Source organism: Typopeltis vanoorti, chromosome 13 (assembly GCF_054136105.1).
Source record: "Typopeltis vanoorti isolate ZY-2024b chromosome 13, IOZ_Tvanoo_1.0, whole genome shotgun sequence".
Taxonomy (NCBI): Eukaryota; Metazoa; Arthropoda; class Arachnida; order Uropygi; family Thelyphonidae; genus Typopeltis; species Typopeltis vanoorti.
This window is the reverse complement of record NC_143561.1, coordinates 24,072,501-24,087,160: the sequence shown is the minus strand read 5'-3', so window position 1 is coordinate 24,087,160 and position 14,660 is coordinate 24,072,501. Positions and strand designations below refer to the sequence as shown.

The following is a 14,660-nucleotide window of genomic DNA, read 5'->3' as shown; positions in this document are numbered from 1 at the left end:
AACCAGTCATTATACATACCCATAAGGATATGTGTTTTGCATTATGGGATACTAAAGCAAGTGATATGAAATCATTAGCTTCTATATTCTAAACCAAGTACATAATTTCTTGGTATCTTTAATTTATTTATCAGAATGGGAAACTGGATAATGAGACTTATTTGTGCCTATGGTCCCACATAAGGTTCTATTAAAGAAGAAACAATTTTTTGAGGCATTAGAGAAGACAGCTGACACAATGAAAAAGAAAACGTTGGATCTTGTTGGAGTTCTAAACACCAGAGTAGGAAATAATTACCAGGCATATAATGGCTAAATGTCTGCTAGATTTTTGCTTGGAACATTGACTAGTTATTATTAACACCATGTTCCAACATAAAAATATGCATAAATTCACATGGAAAGATGTAAGGAATAAGAAGTCTCACTGACTATGTTATTGTTGATAACAATTTTTTCACAATGGTTCAGGAGACAAGAGTATACACAGGATTTGAAATTGGAAGTAATTACCATTTAGTGTTGAGCAGAATAAAATTGAATTTCACAATTGAAAAGAAGGGTTTGTAAGAAATTTGTTTTTGTTTTGAAATGAATCAAAGTTAAGCAGCTATTAGAGGTAAACCAGAATCAAATCCACACCCATTATTCAAGAAAAAATGAAAAATCAACAACAAGAAAGAAAAACCTTCGGGATTCATTGGCAAACCCTGAAGAAAACTTGACTGATTCAGTCAGAGAGGCATGTGGTAAGGTTGCCTGCAAGCATAGAAAAATCATAACTCCATAGTAGATTCAGGAAGTTAAAGAGGAAGTCAAGAAAAGAAAAAAGCATTTCAAAAGTTTCTGGCAAGCAAGTCAGCTTGTGATTTTAAAGAATATAGAAAAAACATAAGAAAGTGAAACAATATGTAAAATTAGCTAAACAAATGTCATGGGAAGACTTTGATAAGAATATAGAAAATAAATATCTTTAAGATGGCAAAGTATTCTGTATGCTATTGAAAAAAACTTAGAAAATGAGGAAAGATTACTGTAAAAGGAATCAGAGATAATAATGGCAACACGAAAGATAAATATTTTGGATGTCTGAAGTAATTACACTGAAAGATTGTTAAATGAAACAGCAGTGATAGCATGATGGTAGAAACCATTCAAGAGAAATGCACTCTTTCAGGAATGCAAATCCATACTTTAAGTAGAAAAATTATCAAAAATCTGAAGTGAGGAAAGGCAGAGTAGATGGTATTCAACCAGAAATACTCAAATATGAGAGTATAAAAAATTTATCATAGCTGCAGTGCATAACTCAGAAGGCTTGGTCAGGTTGCTGAATTATGGAGATGATTAGAATAGAGCTCTCATAGTGCCTATCTGTAAAAAAAGGAAATAAAACTGCACCTGGGGGGGGGGGGAGCACTGCATTCACACATTGATGCTGTTATGTATTTTTCTGTCAGTTCCCAAGCAGCATCCATTTCCATGCTACAGCTCCAAGCTATCTCCTAAGCTTGTCATAATCACCAGCCTTTTACTTCCACATATATCCTTTCCTCACATCAATCTGTTTATGGCTAGCCACAACCCAAGTGAATACTTCATGATAACTCTCACCGACTGGAGGAAAGTGCAAAACCCACTAACAATTACATCCTCTGATGAAATTATCAGATCTATAACTCAATCCTCACATGCCCTCCTTTACATGCTGTCTGAGATAGTTATTTCTCAAGAAATTCATTATCCTTATTCCCAAATGATATCTCATCATTCCAATCTATACTGCCATAATTAAAATCACCCATAATAATCACCCTTCCTTTGTTCATTAACCCTATACATTTCTTCATCAATACCCTCCACATTCCCTGGCCTATAGCAATATCCAACTAAATATGTCTTCCTGTCAACCTCCACCTCACCCCAAACTGCCTCATAACCATTGCTACTATTCCCCTTTTTCATGTCTACCTAATGTGGACATAATATCCCTGCTACCATCATCTATCATATAGCACTCCCTAGTGAGGATAGAAATGGAAGCAGCCTTTCCATTTCTATCCTTTCAAAAAACACTGTACCTTCCATTTCTATTCCTGTTAGGATATTATCTTCATTCAACCATGTTTCACTTATATGTATGGGTATGATCAGCATAGAAGTGGAATAGATTGGGATGTGAGTGGAGAAGTTGAGACTGAGCAGATATATGTGGTAAGCAGTGATTGAACAAGGGCAGGTGTGGGAAAATTGCAACTAACAAGTGGCTTGAGGTGAATAAACTGAATTAGTGAAACATTCCATCTCGGATATTTTATTTTGGATACTTCTGGCATTTGTAAATAAACATAGCAGTTCACTTTTAGATCTACAACCAGTCCTACCCAAGTCACTTGTTGGTTGTGATTTTTCCCCACACCTGCCCTTGTCCAATCACTGCTTACCACATATATCTGCTCAGTCTCAACTTCTCCACCCACATCCCAATCTATTCCACTTCTATGTTGATCATCCCCATACACACATTCACTACTACTTCCAACATCTACTCTTCTCATGCCATATCTCCCTGCCCATTTCCATCCATTCTCTTCACTTCTGTCTCTTCAATACCACTTTCCTGATCTTTCACTTCATCTCTTACTTTTGATCTCTTCCTTGCATCACACACACACACACACACACACACACACACACACACACACACACACACACACACAGCAGTTCCATCTAGCAACAGTTTCTTCAGTGAACTCACTCCAAAGCCATTCAAAATACAATCCATCATGTTTGTATAATTCCATTCTTCCCTTAAATACATGTCATGCATCCACAAACTGCACTCCCTTCTCCTCACACAGCTCAGCTAGCATATACCATTCATGATTCTGGTTCTCCATCTCAACTCATCATTGTCATTACTTAGCAACACACTGACAACCTTTCCCACTATACTGTTATTTTTGACTCTTCTATTCACCTTTATATTCTCCTTATGTCCAAAAATCATTTGTCCCCACAAGCACCACTGATTCTCTTGCTCCTTTCCTCATGTCCAAAGCACGAATCATTTTGCTCATTCTCCCCCCTGGATAGCAGGCCATATGGCCTTTCTCGTTAACCAATCCTCTAACAATGGAATCTCCATACAATACAATTCTCGAATCACTTGTCATGCCTTTTACCCTTTTTCCTTTCATTCTATTCTTTTGCACACTTTCATTTGTTTCCACTAAACATCTAATATTATTCTCATCTAATAAAACATCTAATATCTCACCTATTCAAAATGAAAAAGTGAGTTGGTGAGTGAAGGTTGGTGAGTGATGTAAAAAATGTTCCCTACATTGATAGATTGTGGATTGCAGAGGTTGGTTGATAGGCGGAGAAGAGGGGATATGATAGAAACATTTAAATTACTAAAAGGTTTTTATAAGATTGATGCAGGGGAAACGTTTCAGCTGGTGATAGTGATGGAAGAACAAGAGGTCACCCCTGGAAATTAAAGAAAAGTGTGGTTAACAAGGGTGTGAGAATGAGATTTTTCACCTGGAGGGTGGTGAATGAGTGGAATTCATTGCCTGACTCAGTTGTGAGTTCTTCGTCTGTAAATGAATTCAAAAAGATATATGATAGATATTGTTTTGCTAGTTTGGGTCTCCCGCGATGAGTCTACTGACTCCATGGAATACCCGTAATAATAATAATAACTGTTTCATCAGATCTTACCTTCCAAAAATTTCACTCTGTCACTCTTGTAGTCTTGCTACCTTTCGTTCTGCCACACCTTACTTCCATTTCCTCATTTATATTTCCTTTCACTTCTTTATCACTTACTTTTGCTTCTACATTCTTGTGTTCTTTCACTCGATCAATCTCACTACTAGCTTTCATTTCCGTTTCTTTCATTTCTTCAGTCTATTGCATATTTGTTAACCCTTAGTCTAATAAAATATCACACTTCCTTATAAAAGACTAATAAAATATCACAATCCATACTCTCTCCCATCTCCTGTTCAGTCTCCCCAGACACACATCCTTCACATTTCATCATGCATAAATATTACACTCATGACATTGAACTATTTTTGAAAAGTCTACGTCATTAAAAGGCACTTGATTTTCACTGTGACCACAGAGTCACACCGGTTAACACCCACGTGGTTGACCTTGCGAGTACCGCCAATGTGTTCTGTTCACAGAAGGCAAGATTGAAAATTTCAATTAATAGACAGCAAAAATTCCTCAAGGCCAAATATCACACAGACATCATGATGAAAAATGAATTAATTACATAAACTTAAATACTGTATATATCCTTGAGTGTACATGTCAGGAATGGATGATGAATTTATAAACCTGTTGTTTATAAAAGGAAATAATAGAGAAGTATGTTTAACTCATTGCAAGTATTAATGCTATTTTTACTGCTAAAATAAATCAACTGTTACTTCCAATTTAAATTATGTTTCAGGATCTTTACCCCACATCATAACAACTGACCACTAGAAACAAAGAACACACAAATCATTTTGCTTTTCACAATTAATGTTAACATTCAATTATACAAAACAACTCACTCTAGCACAACAAATTGACAGCCGAGAGGGGGTGACATCTGAGACTTTTGTCACGGGCCCGGCATCGAAAAGGGCCCGACTGTTGGGCCCTGATGTGTCACATAACTGTGTTTATAATGCATGGTTTTAATTCTAGTAATAATACAACGATAAATAATAATGGCATATCAAGAATGATACTGTGTTTTGTTTTAGACAGACAGCTACGCTCTTTAGTTCGCCGTGAGTGTCCGGAAGACACAGATTCTCTCAGCGTGGATCGCTGTAGTTATAGCGGGTGATGACATCAATAGGCATTCATGCAAGGTCGTTTTGCAGTTGGCTGCACTAGCTAGTAATTGCATTCACAGTAATGTTCCCTGCCAGAATGCTTCGTTCTTGTTATTATTTTGATAGACGAAGGTTTTGTTATTATTTGTAAAGTGTGCAACTGTATAGTGTAGGCCATGCACTAAAAAATGAAATTACGTATTCTTATTAATTTGATTTTTTAATTATTAAAATTATATTTTTAATAATAAAAATTTGACCAACAGAAATGTATCATCATAAATCTGGAAATCAAAAATGAAAGGAGAAAAGAGATCATGAGAAGGCAAAAGAAGATTTAAAAAACAAGCATTTACTACTGAAATATTTGAAGATGGAAGAACACCAAGATATTGAAATTTCAAGTAAGCAATGTGCTAATAGTTTAACTGCTGACAAAAGTAATAAAGAATCTTCTTCACCTGGACCTGCAGCAGCTAACTCTGAAAGTGAACACTGAAATAGATGCTAGGGACAATTTAAACCTTCAAGATAAAGAAAAAAAGTTGCTTGGACCTGGAATTGAAGCAACGATTAGCACTACAACCGATGCAGTTGGTAACAATGCTTTAATATATGAAGAATTTACTTTAACTGGAGATGAAGCTGAAGCGACTACCAACCTACGAGCTACTGAAGTTATAAATTACGAAGATCCAGGTACTTGGCTAGATTTCTTTAGTGATGTAAATCGGCAATTAATAGTTGTTAAAGGACTAAAATCTGAATCTGAGTTAAATGATATGATCAAGTTAATGCCAAAAGATTGTAAAGGTAGAAAATTTTCTTCATATTTACTTTATTCACAGTTATCAAATGGCCGAGATCAGTTAGTTTGAGACTGGTTATGCTGGAGTTCAAGCAAACAAGCCTTATATTGTGTTACCTGCCTATTATTTAGCAATGATACAAAAAGTAAGCATGTCAGCGATTTAAGTAAATCAGAAGGGTTTTGTCCTCTAAAACAAAAGTGGCAAATGTTATATACACGTTTGCCTGATCATGAAAAATCGCGATGTCATAAAGAGTGCTACTTATCCTGGAGGCAATTTGAACGATCTCTCACTGGTAATGGAGTAAATAACAAAATGGAAAATTTAGTTATTAATGAAACAAAAAAATTTTATGAATTGCTTAAAAGGTTGCTTCATGTAATTTTATTTTTAGCGTCCAGAAATTTATCATTTCATGGTGCTAATCAATAAATTAGTAATCCACATAATGGGAACTTTCTGGGGATATTAGAATTAGTTGCGCGTTATGATCCCATACTAAAAGAACATTTACAAAAGGTAAAAGAATCTCAAAACACCGGCAAACAACTTCAGGCCCATTATTTATCGTGGCAAACTCAAAATGAATTCATTGACATTTGCAGTAATCTTGTATTAAACAAAATTTTAAGCAAAAGAAAGAAGTCCATTTATTATTCAATAATTTGTGACTCAACTCCAGATTCATCACATATCGAACAAAATATTTTAATACTACGATATGTTTTCAGAGATTCTTTAACTCAAAATTGGATAATTCTTGAAAGGTTTATTGAATTTCTTGATTTTTATCATAAAACTGGAGAAGAAATAGCAAAAATATTATGAGAATGCTTCAATCAACTAGAAATTGACATGCAAGACTGCAGAGGTCAGGGATATGACAATGCTGCAAATATGAGTGCAAAAATCAAAGGTGTTCAGTCTTTTATTGAAAAAGAAAATGAAACTTCTCTTTATTCCACATGTGCAGCATGTTCACTGAATGTAGTGGGCATAAATGCAGCTAAATGTTGTTCGGAAAGTACAATATATTTTGGAAACTTGGAGCGTTTATTTGCATTTTTTAGCTCAAGCCCAATGAGATGGCAAATTTTATTAGAAAAAAATGCCTGTTCTCTTCATGGTAGCTTCACTTGGAAGTTTCTTCTCAGAAGCTTCTAAGTGTTTTAAAAGCTTTATAGGATTATTCAAATTAAGGGGATATTAAATCCCACATTGTTTTAAAACCGAATAAGAAACTCAAAGATTGGAATCAGAGTTTCATGCCGAATATAGTAAACTATAAAAGTGACCTCCCACCATAATGTAATAACAGCATACATTTCCTAGGAAATGTGTTTTTACATTATGGAAAATACCAAGATTAGCGATCAGAACTTTCCCCACCTTTGCAATGAGTTGCCTGAGATTGTACTACGTACTAGGATTACTTGCATTAGCTCACGCTAGTGGCTGCCAATACTTTTATAGTTTACTATATTCGGCATGAAACTCTCTGATTCCAATCTTTGAGTTTCGTATTCGGTTTTAAAACAATGTGGGATGGATTTAATATCCCTTTAATTTGAATAATGTTTATATCACTGAAATGAAGCCTAATGGCTCTTAATATTTAAGTAGCTTTATAGGATGTAATTTTGACTGGGAAATTATCAAATGAAGGTCATTCTGAAGCTGTTTCTCTAAAACGATATTTTTCAAGTTTCAAAGCAATACTTTTTGCAACAATTTGGTTTAAAATTTTAGCTTCCATTGACGAACGAAATAAAATATTGCAATCTAGTACCATATCGATTGATATTGCAACAGCAAATGTTGAGTCACTTCTGAAAGAACTTTTTAAAAATAAGTGGCAAGATGCTCTCTCTGAAGCTACAATTGTTGCAATTGAATTGGGTATAACCATAAATGTCAAAAAATGGTTGAAAGCGAAGAGAATAAAGCTAGCAGATGAAGAAAGTGCAGATGGGGATGATACACAAGGACATTTTAAAAGAACTGTATATTTTATTATACTGGATACAATTATTTCGCAACTTCACATGCGTTTCACATCTTTAAAAAACATTCAGAATTTATTTTCACCAATATTAAATTTTCAAACAATGAATCGTGAAGAAATTTATGACTCGTGCAATAATTTAATAAATAAATATTCGAAAGACTTAACATCTCTGAAGGACGAAATATATCACATAAAAAAGATTTATAACGCCGTTTAAAGATGTTATACCAGGACTAGATTTATTAAATACCATTTATAAATTTCAACTTCACGGTGTTTTTTCTGAAATATGTACTTCAATCAGAATTTTTTGCACAATACTAGTAACAGTTGCCAAAGGTGAAAGAGCATTTAGTAAACTTTCAGCAATAAAGAGCTTCTGTAGATCATCAATGCTCCAGGAAAGATTAAACGGCTTAGCTTTGCTATCAATAGAACATGACCTGGCAATGAAAATTGATTATGACGAGATGATTAAAGATTTCGCTAACCATAAAGTGAGGAAGTGGATGAGGCAATAAAAATTTAAAAATTCTCTTTTTATTTAATGTTTGTATTTTGTATGGTATGTAATGTATCAAATTTTGAATTTATTGTATACTTTTTTAAATAAATGTTTAATGTTTTATATGACCTTTTTTAGTAAACAAAAGTGATGCACTTTTTTAAGTGGGGCCCAGATCACAGACTTGTCACGGGCCTGAAGGTTTCTCTCGGCAGCCCTGACAACAGGTATAAAAAGAAGCATACATTATTGTTTCTTCTTTCTTCCCTTTATATATATTTTTTATTTTGAAATTCAGTTTGCTTTGATAAATTGCTTTCTTTCTATAAATTAATTTCATATGGTTATTTTAGGTATCCTATTTTCTCATATTTTTGTTTATTTTATTTTATTTTTATTTTTTATTGAAAACTGTAATTTACATTTTCATTAAGAGTGCATTGGATGCAAGTATATCTCAAATATTGTAAACAATCTACTTTATCTCTAACCTATACAAACAGAAAGTTCCTGAAAAAGAAAATAATAAATAAACAAGCGTGTTCTCTTTATGCTTTCTCTCTCATCCTCCAATATTTAAAGTCATCCATTCATTTCTGAAAAAGCAGCTAACCAGATTATAGAAAGGAAAATTCAGTATTCTGAAAAACTTTTGTCCATATTTAAAATAGACAAATTCAGAATCATTTACAAAAAGAAGAGGTAATAGAAATTATAACTATTTTTCAAATAGTCAGTTATTTCAAAATTTCATTCTACTTTTTGTTCAGTAACAAAGCTAACTAATACATTTCAAGAATTAACTGTTTGCTCAAGTGAAAAAGAATAGCAAACTATATTTAATGATTGAATGCTAAAGGCAAATCAAATAGTTGATTTATCTTTAGCATAGTAGAAAGCCTATTAATGCATCCAGAAACATAATTTTCTGTGAGATTAATTCATTTTCTAAGATAAAAACTGATTTTATGAAATTACATACTTTTGCAAAAAAAAATATCATCTTGTATAAATGGAAAAGTTTAAAAAACATTCACAATCATGATTGAAAAAAAAAAAAACCTTTTCATCTATGAATATAAAAATTAGACAAACGGCATATCTACTTACATTTCAGTATAATTTATACTGGTAGAAGCATTCTGTTCAAATATGTCATAATTAACAAATGAATCTAAAAGACTACCTAAAAAAACCACTAAAATTGGCATTGAAGAACCACATACAATAGCAGCTAGACACCCAATTGCAATTAGAAGTTTATCTATCCTTGAAGAAAACTGAAACTGTGAAAATAAAAAAAATAAAATAATAAATCAGTATACATTATTCTAAGCTAATAAATCAATAAACCTGAAATGCATGGTACAGTACTAATGCCACTAACATAGTTCATTCATATTCCAGTAATTTAAGTATGCAAATTATAATAAAAGCAATGACAGTTATGTGAAGAAAGTGCAACTACTTAACAGGAAATAATTTTATCAATTATCTGGCAGTGTTAGTTTATGATTTCGATTCTCTTGAAAAGCCCAGTTCTGGAAAAAAGTAATTATCATTCTACTCCTAAATGTATTGAATCATCACACTATTCATTAGTGAGTAGAGTATAAAAGAGATATTCAAACACCACAGACTCTTCATCTTACTTTCTTCAGATAAGAGGCAAAAAAGTTCTTAAATATATCAAGGTATTGGAAGGAAAGCTCTAGAAAAGTACAAAAATACTGATCCACAAACATTACATTTCAAAAACTTATATGTAAGTAGACTATTTAAAAATCCAAACTATTTGTCATATAAGAAATAATGCTGTAGTTCAGTAACTAAACTAGCTTAAGACAAGGGAAGTGATTTTGATGTATGGATGATAAGTTTTTGAAACTGAACTGTTTGTGAATTGGTACTCTGAAGAGAGGTGAAAAATAAAGCCCTCTCAGATTTCTCTGCATAGTCCACTCTGTCATGGGATTATCAGTCACTATTACAACAGTAACTTCTTTATAAGGAAAGCAGACAGAACAACTTTAAAATCTTTTTCTCACCCATTTTCCACGATCATTTTCTGATATATACTATCATGAGAAGTACCAGATATTATGCAAGTCTAATACGATTGATATTTCATGACAAGTTTTGAATCAACTTTTTTTTTTTTTTTTTTTGCAAACTTATTGCACAGGAACCTCCATGGAATCAGAAGCCTCATCATGGGAGATCCATACAATATCTATTGTACCTCTCCTTGATTGTGGTGACCAACAAAGTACTCACAACAGACTATGACAACCCACTCCAATAATTCACTACTCACCAAATGAAAAATTAGTCCTGATAACCTTGCTAACCACACTCTTAATTTCCAGGAAAGACTTTGTTCTGCCACCTCTAGCCAAATACTGAAAAATCTGCTCTGTATAACAGATGTAATGGATAAGAGACTAGTGAGTTGGATAGGTAACTGACTGTCAGACAATATCAGTGGATTGTGGGAGTGGTATCCCAAAAGAGGAAAGTCACTAGCAGAATACTGCAGTGGTCTGTCTTAGGATCATTACTGTTTAGCTTATATGTTAATGATATTAGGACAGGCTTAATGGAGATTTGTGGTTGTTTGTCAATGATGCAAAGTTGGGAAAAACTATGAGGAGCATTGCGGATGTTGTGCCTTGTAGGAGGATCTCAACAGACTAGGTGAGTGGCCAAATGAGTAGAGCTATGAGTTTAAGCTGATAGAGTATAAAAGAGATATTATATATAGTATAAAAGAGATATTCAAACAAGCTAGGTCTTGCACTTCTAGCAAAGAGCAACAGTAACAGCCATGCCTCAGTTAACTTCACAGGCTACAGCATTGCCATTCATTATCCCCCACTCAGGCCCTGGGTGACAGCAACAGGCAAGCCTCAGTTAAAACTTCACAGGCTACAGCATTGCCATTCATCACCCAAGCTAACAACCGGTTTTGACCTTTATTGAGGTCTCATCAGCGGGAGCCAGACCACGAAGTGCTACCAAGGTTGAAGTAATGGAGAGGTCATATTTCCATATACAAGAAGCCACAAGGTGTCACACCTTATTACTAAAATACTCTGGATTAGAGATAGGATGTTGAAAGTTTTTTCACTTAGTTATACTATAAATTAAAGATGCCAAGAAATTATATTTTTGGTTTCATCCTTTATCCAAGTGTAAGCAAACAAAGTTTGCAGACTTGTAAAACTATGAATACAGTTTCCACCATATCCCCCTCATTTCCAGCTATCAACCAACTTCTGCAATCCACAAAATCTCAATCTATCATCATAACACTTAGTGGAGAAACTTTAAAGAAGGTAAAAGAGATGAAAGATCTGGGAGTAGTGGCTGTGGAAAAGGACCTCAAATTCAGGGACCACATTGCACAAGTTATGAAGATATCACATCAAATATTAGCAATGATGTAAAGGACCCTGTCATGCAGAAATAGAGAGGTTATGATGCCATTGTACAAAGCCTCATATGGATTAATGTGCACTGTGGTGCAGGGTTTTCATGGTGACGAGGATGTATTGGAAAGGGTCCAGAGAAGATTCACAAAGGTGGTCAGTGGTCTTTGGAATATGAAGTACGAGGACAGAGTGAGACAATACAAATTACAAAGCCTCGTGAATAGGAGGAAAGGGTGGGGGATATGATCGAGACATATAAACTAGTCAGGGGTTATGATCAGGTTGACATGATAGAAATTCTTCATACAATGGAAGAGGAGGGTAGAACAAGAGGCCATCGCTGGATGGCCTCTTGATGAAAGACTGTAAATCACACATATGAAATTTCTGAGGGAAATATGGGAGTGAATAAATGGAATCACCAGAAAAATAACATTAAAAATGAAAACAACAGAATTTTTTTTTTTTTCTTGGTTTGATGGGTAAGCAAGATGCTTGTTGTTGCTTCAGAGTTATCCATCATCACTTTAGTCTTTCACAGTCTTGATTTTCTGTGTGACAAAAGTATAGAACTACTCTTGGTATCCTTCTGATATTCTTTCAGCAGAATCTATCTATTTTTCTTTGTATTATATTAGTGTATCATTTCAAGTATACATTCAACTTTTTTCTTCTAACATCTTCATTTCTGATATCATCTAATTTTGTAGATTTTTATCTGACCTTAGGAAATTACATTTCCACAGATTGTTTTTATTGGGAATGTTTTGGTTTTGAGCCCATTCTTCTGATGCATAAATTAACATAAGGGGTGTAGTTATTACTTTATAGAATTTTAAGTTGTATTTCTTTTCCAGAAAAGGTAACAATATCACTTACTTGAAATCTTCATAATGAACCAAATATGTGTAGACTCTACCATGTAAAATTTTTTACCTTGTGGATAAAGAATCTTTCAAAACCAAAATGAGGTAGTATTTTGTGAAAATAGTATCAATTCATGCCAATCGCACATCACTGAGTCTCTATTCCACTTAAGAAGCTGACATTCACAACAGGCTAATACTGACTAAATGTTCATCATATGTGCTATTCCTCTTTAAACTTGACTGAATACTTGAAGGTTATTTTTGATTTTAATAGTACAGACAACAAATATTTAGTTTTTATGAAGATTTCAGGTAAGTGACATTAATTTAAGCTAATGTAACATTTATAAATGTTAAACATTTCAGATATTTTTCATTTTTATAATTTCATACTCTTCCTTATGTCTCTTATTACTGTTTGTATGTGTACTTTTTCATGTTGTCATTTTGTATTTTATATATGGTTCCTGCCAATCGTTTGTGTTCTGTGTTCAACATAGAATTTCCACTATTTCCTTTGTTCTGTTTCCCAAATTTCCTGTGTTTCGTTTCCTATGATTTGTTTTCTTTCAGCTTCTTGTGTCTGCATCTATGAAGTAGACACACAAGAAAAACTTCAAGCTTTATAAGGCCAATGAATATTATAAAAGAACATGAATGATCAAATCAGGAAACTACATTTAAAATTTTAGGATGTAGAAAAGTTGAGAAAATATTTATCATTATCCATTTCAGTGTGAAGAAAGGGAAGGTAAGAACATGACAACTCAAAAATTTTAAATATATCTGTTTTATTAAGAGTTCACATTAACTAGTAATCTCCATTCTCGACTAGTTATCAGTCTTGATCATATAACTACTTTTTCTCCTAGCTGTCAAGCTCTGTAATTTGCATTTTTCCCAAATCTATTTTCATAAGCAACCTTCTTCCAAATTCTTGATCTAATCTTATTCACCTCTGCAATTTTTCATTCCTCAGAAATCCTCGTGACTGAATCTGTGCACAGCATACTAAGATGTTTAATCAAATTCAGCAATGCAAAGAATGGAGAAAACTAAATTTATCTATATGTTCACTGGGCATCCACAGATGCTGTAAGGTCACTCCGATGCTGGGTGATGTGCCAGACCAGGCCTCGCCATGTAGTCCTGTTGTTCTCAACTCTCTGAAGATCAGTCACTCCACACACACACCATCCATCCATCTCATTGATTGTCTACCCCTTCCTCTTTTTCCAGGAACTTTACCTTCTATTTCTATTCTGAGAAGTCCCTTTCTTCTGTCAATATCCTTAAGGAGCCTTAAAATTCTACTGATCTTTTCTAATATCCATTCATTTGTATACCTATCAGTATATAATATCCTCAACAGTCTTCTGTAACACCACATCTCAAAAGCAGTTATCGGTTTCTTAGATTTCTGACTTCTTTAGGTTACAAGTCTCACATCCATAAGTCGCTGTTGGAAAAACAACTGCATCTAAAATCCTCAACTTTATTCCCATGGAGATAGATTCATCCTTCCAGATTTTAGACAAGTCTCTAACTGTTGTTTTAGTAATTCCTAACTCTGACATCTGACATCTTCTGAACAACAATTCTTCACATTAATAATAGATTCCAGGAACTCAAACTGGCTGACTTTCTCAATTCTTTCTCCATTAAGGTACACTTGTTTCTCAACAGCTTCCCTGTTTGTATTTCCTTTGCAAACCATAATCTTTGTCTTGCTAGGATTGAGTTGAAGTCCTCTGTTATTACTGATCTTGTTAACTTTGTCAAGAATTAGTCCTAGTCCTTCTAGGTCATTACAAAGGAGTACTGTATCATCAGCATAGCTCAGATTACTGATCAATCTACCTCCTATCCTAATTCCTGTCTTGAGCTCATCCAATGCTTCACGCATGATGTCCTCCGCATATATACTAAACAAGTGAGGAAAAAGTAAACATCTGGAGTCTTTTCCAACTTGAAGCCAGTCAGTCAATCCAACACCAGTTCTTACCGTGGCTTCTTGCTCCCTGTTCAAGTTGGCTATTGTTAGATCTTGAATGGGGACAACAAAAGAGTCACTCATACAAGATTTAACAGGAAACACAACACTTAATAAGAACATACTTGTGCTCCTAGCAATCAAGCTCATTTTATCAGAAAACATGTCATGTTTAACATAGAAAGGGTA

At 33.9% G+C, this 14,660-nt stretch overlaps 1 protein-coding gene across 3 annotated transcripts in view; it reads right to left on the bottom strand.

Annotated features, from left to right (window-relative positions):
* The window catches only part of LOC150099993 (ATP-dependent translocase ABCB1-like), a 370,123-nt gene that overhangs the window by 272,298 nt on the left and 83,165 nt on the right, over window positions 1-14,660 (bottom strand). For all 3 annotated transcript variants that reach the window (XM_090402525.1, XM_090402527.1, XM_090402526.1), the window contains exon 4: window positions 9,286-9,461. In XM_090402525.1, coding sequence (XP_090258651.1) covers window positions 9,286-9,461 — 176 coding nt within the window. The remainder of the gene's footprint in view (window positions 1-9,285; window positions 9,462-14,660) is intronic.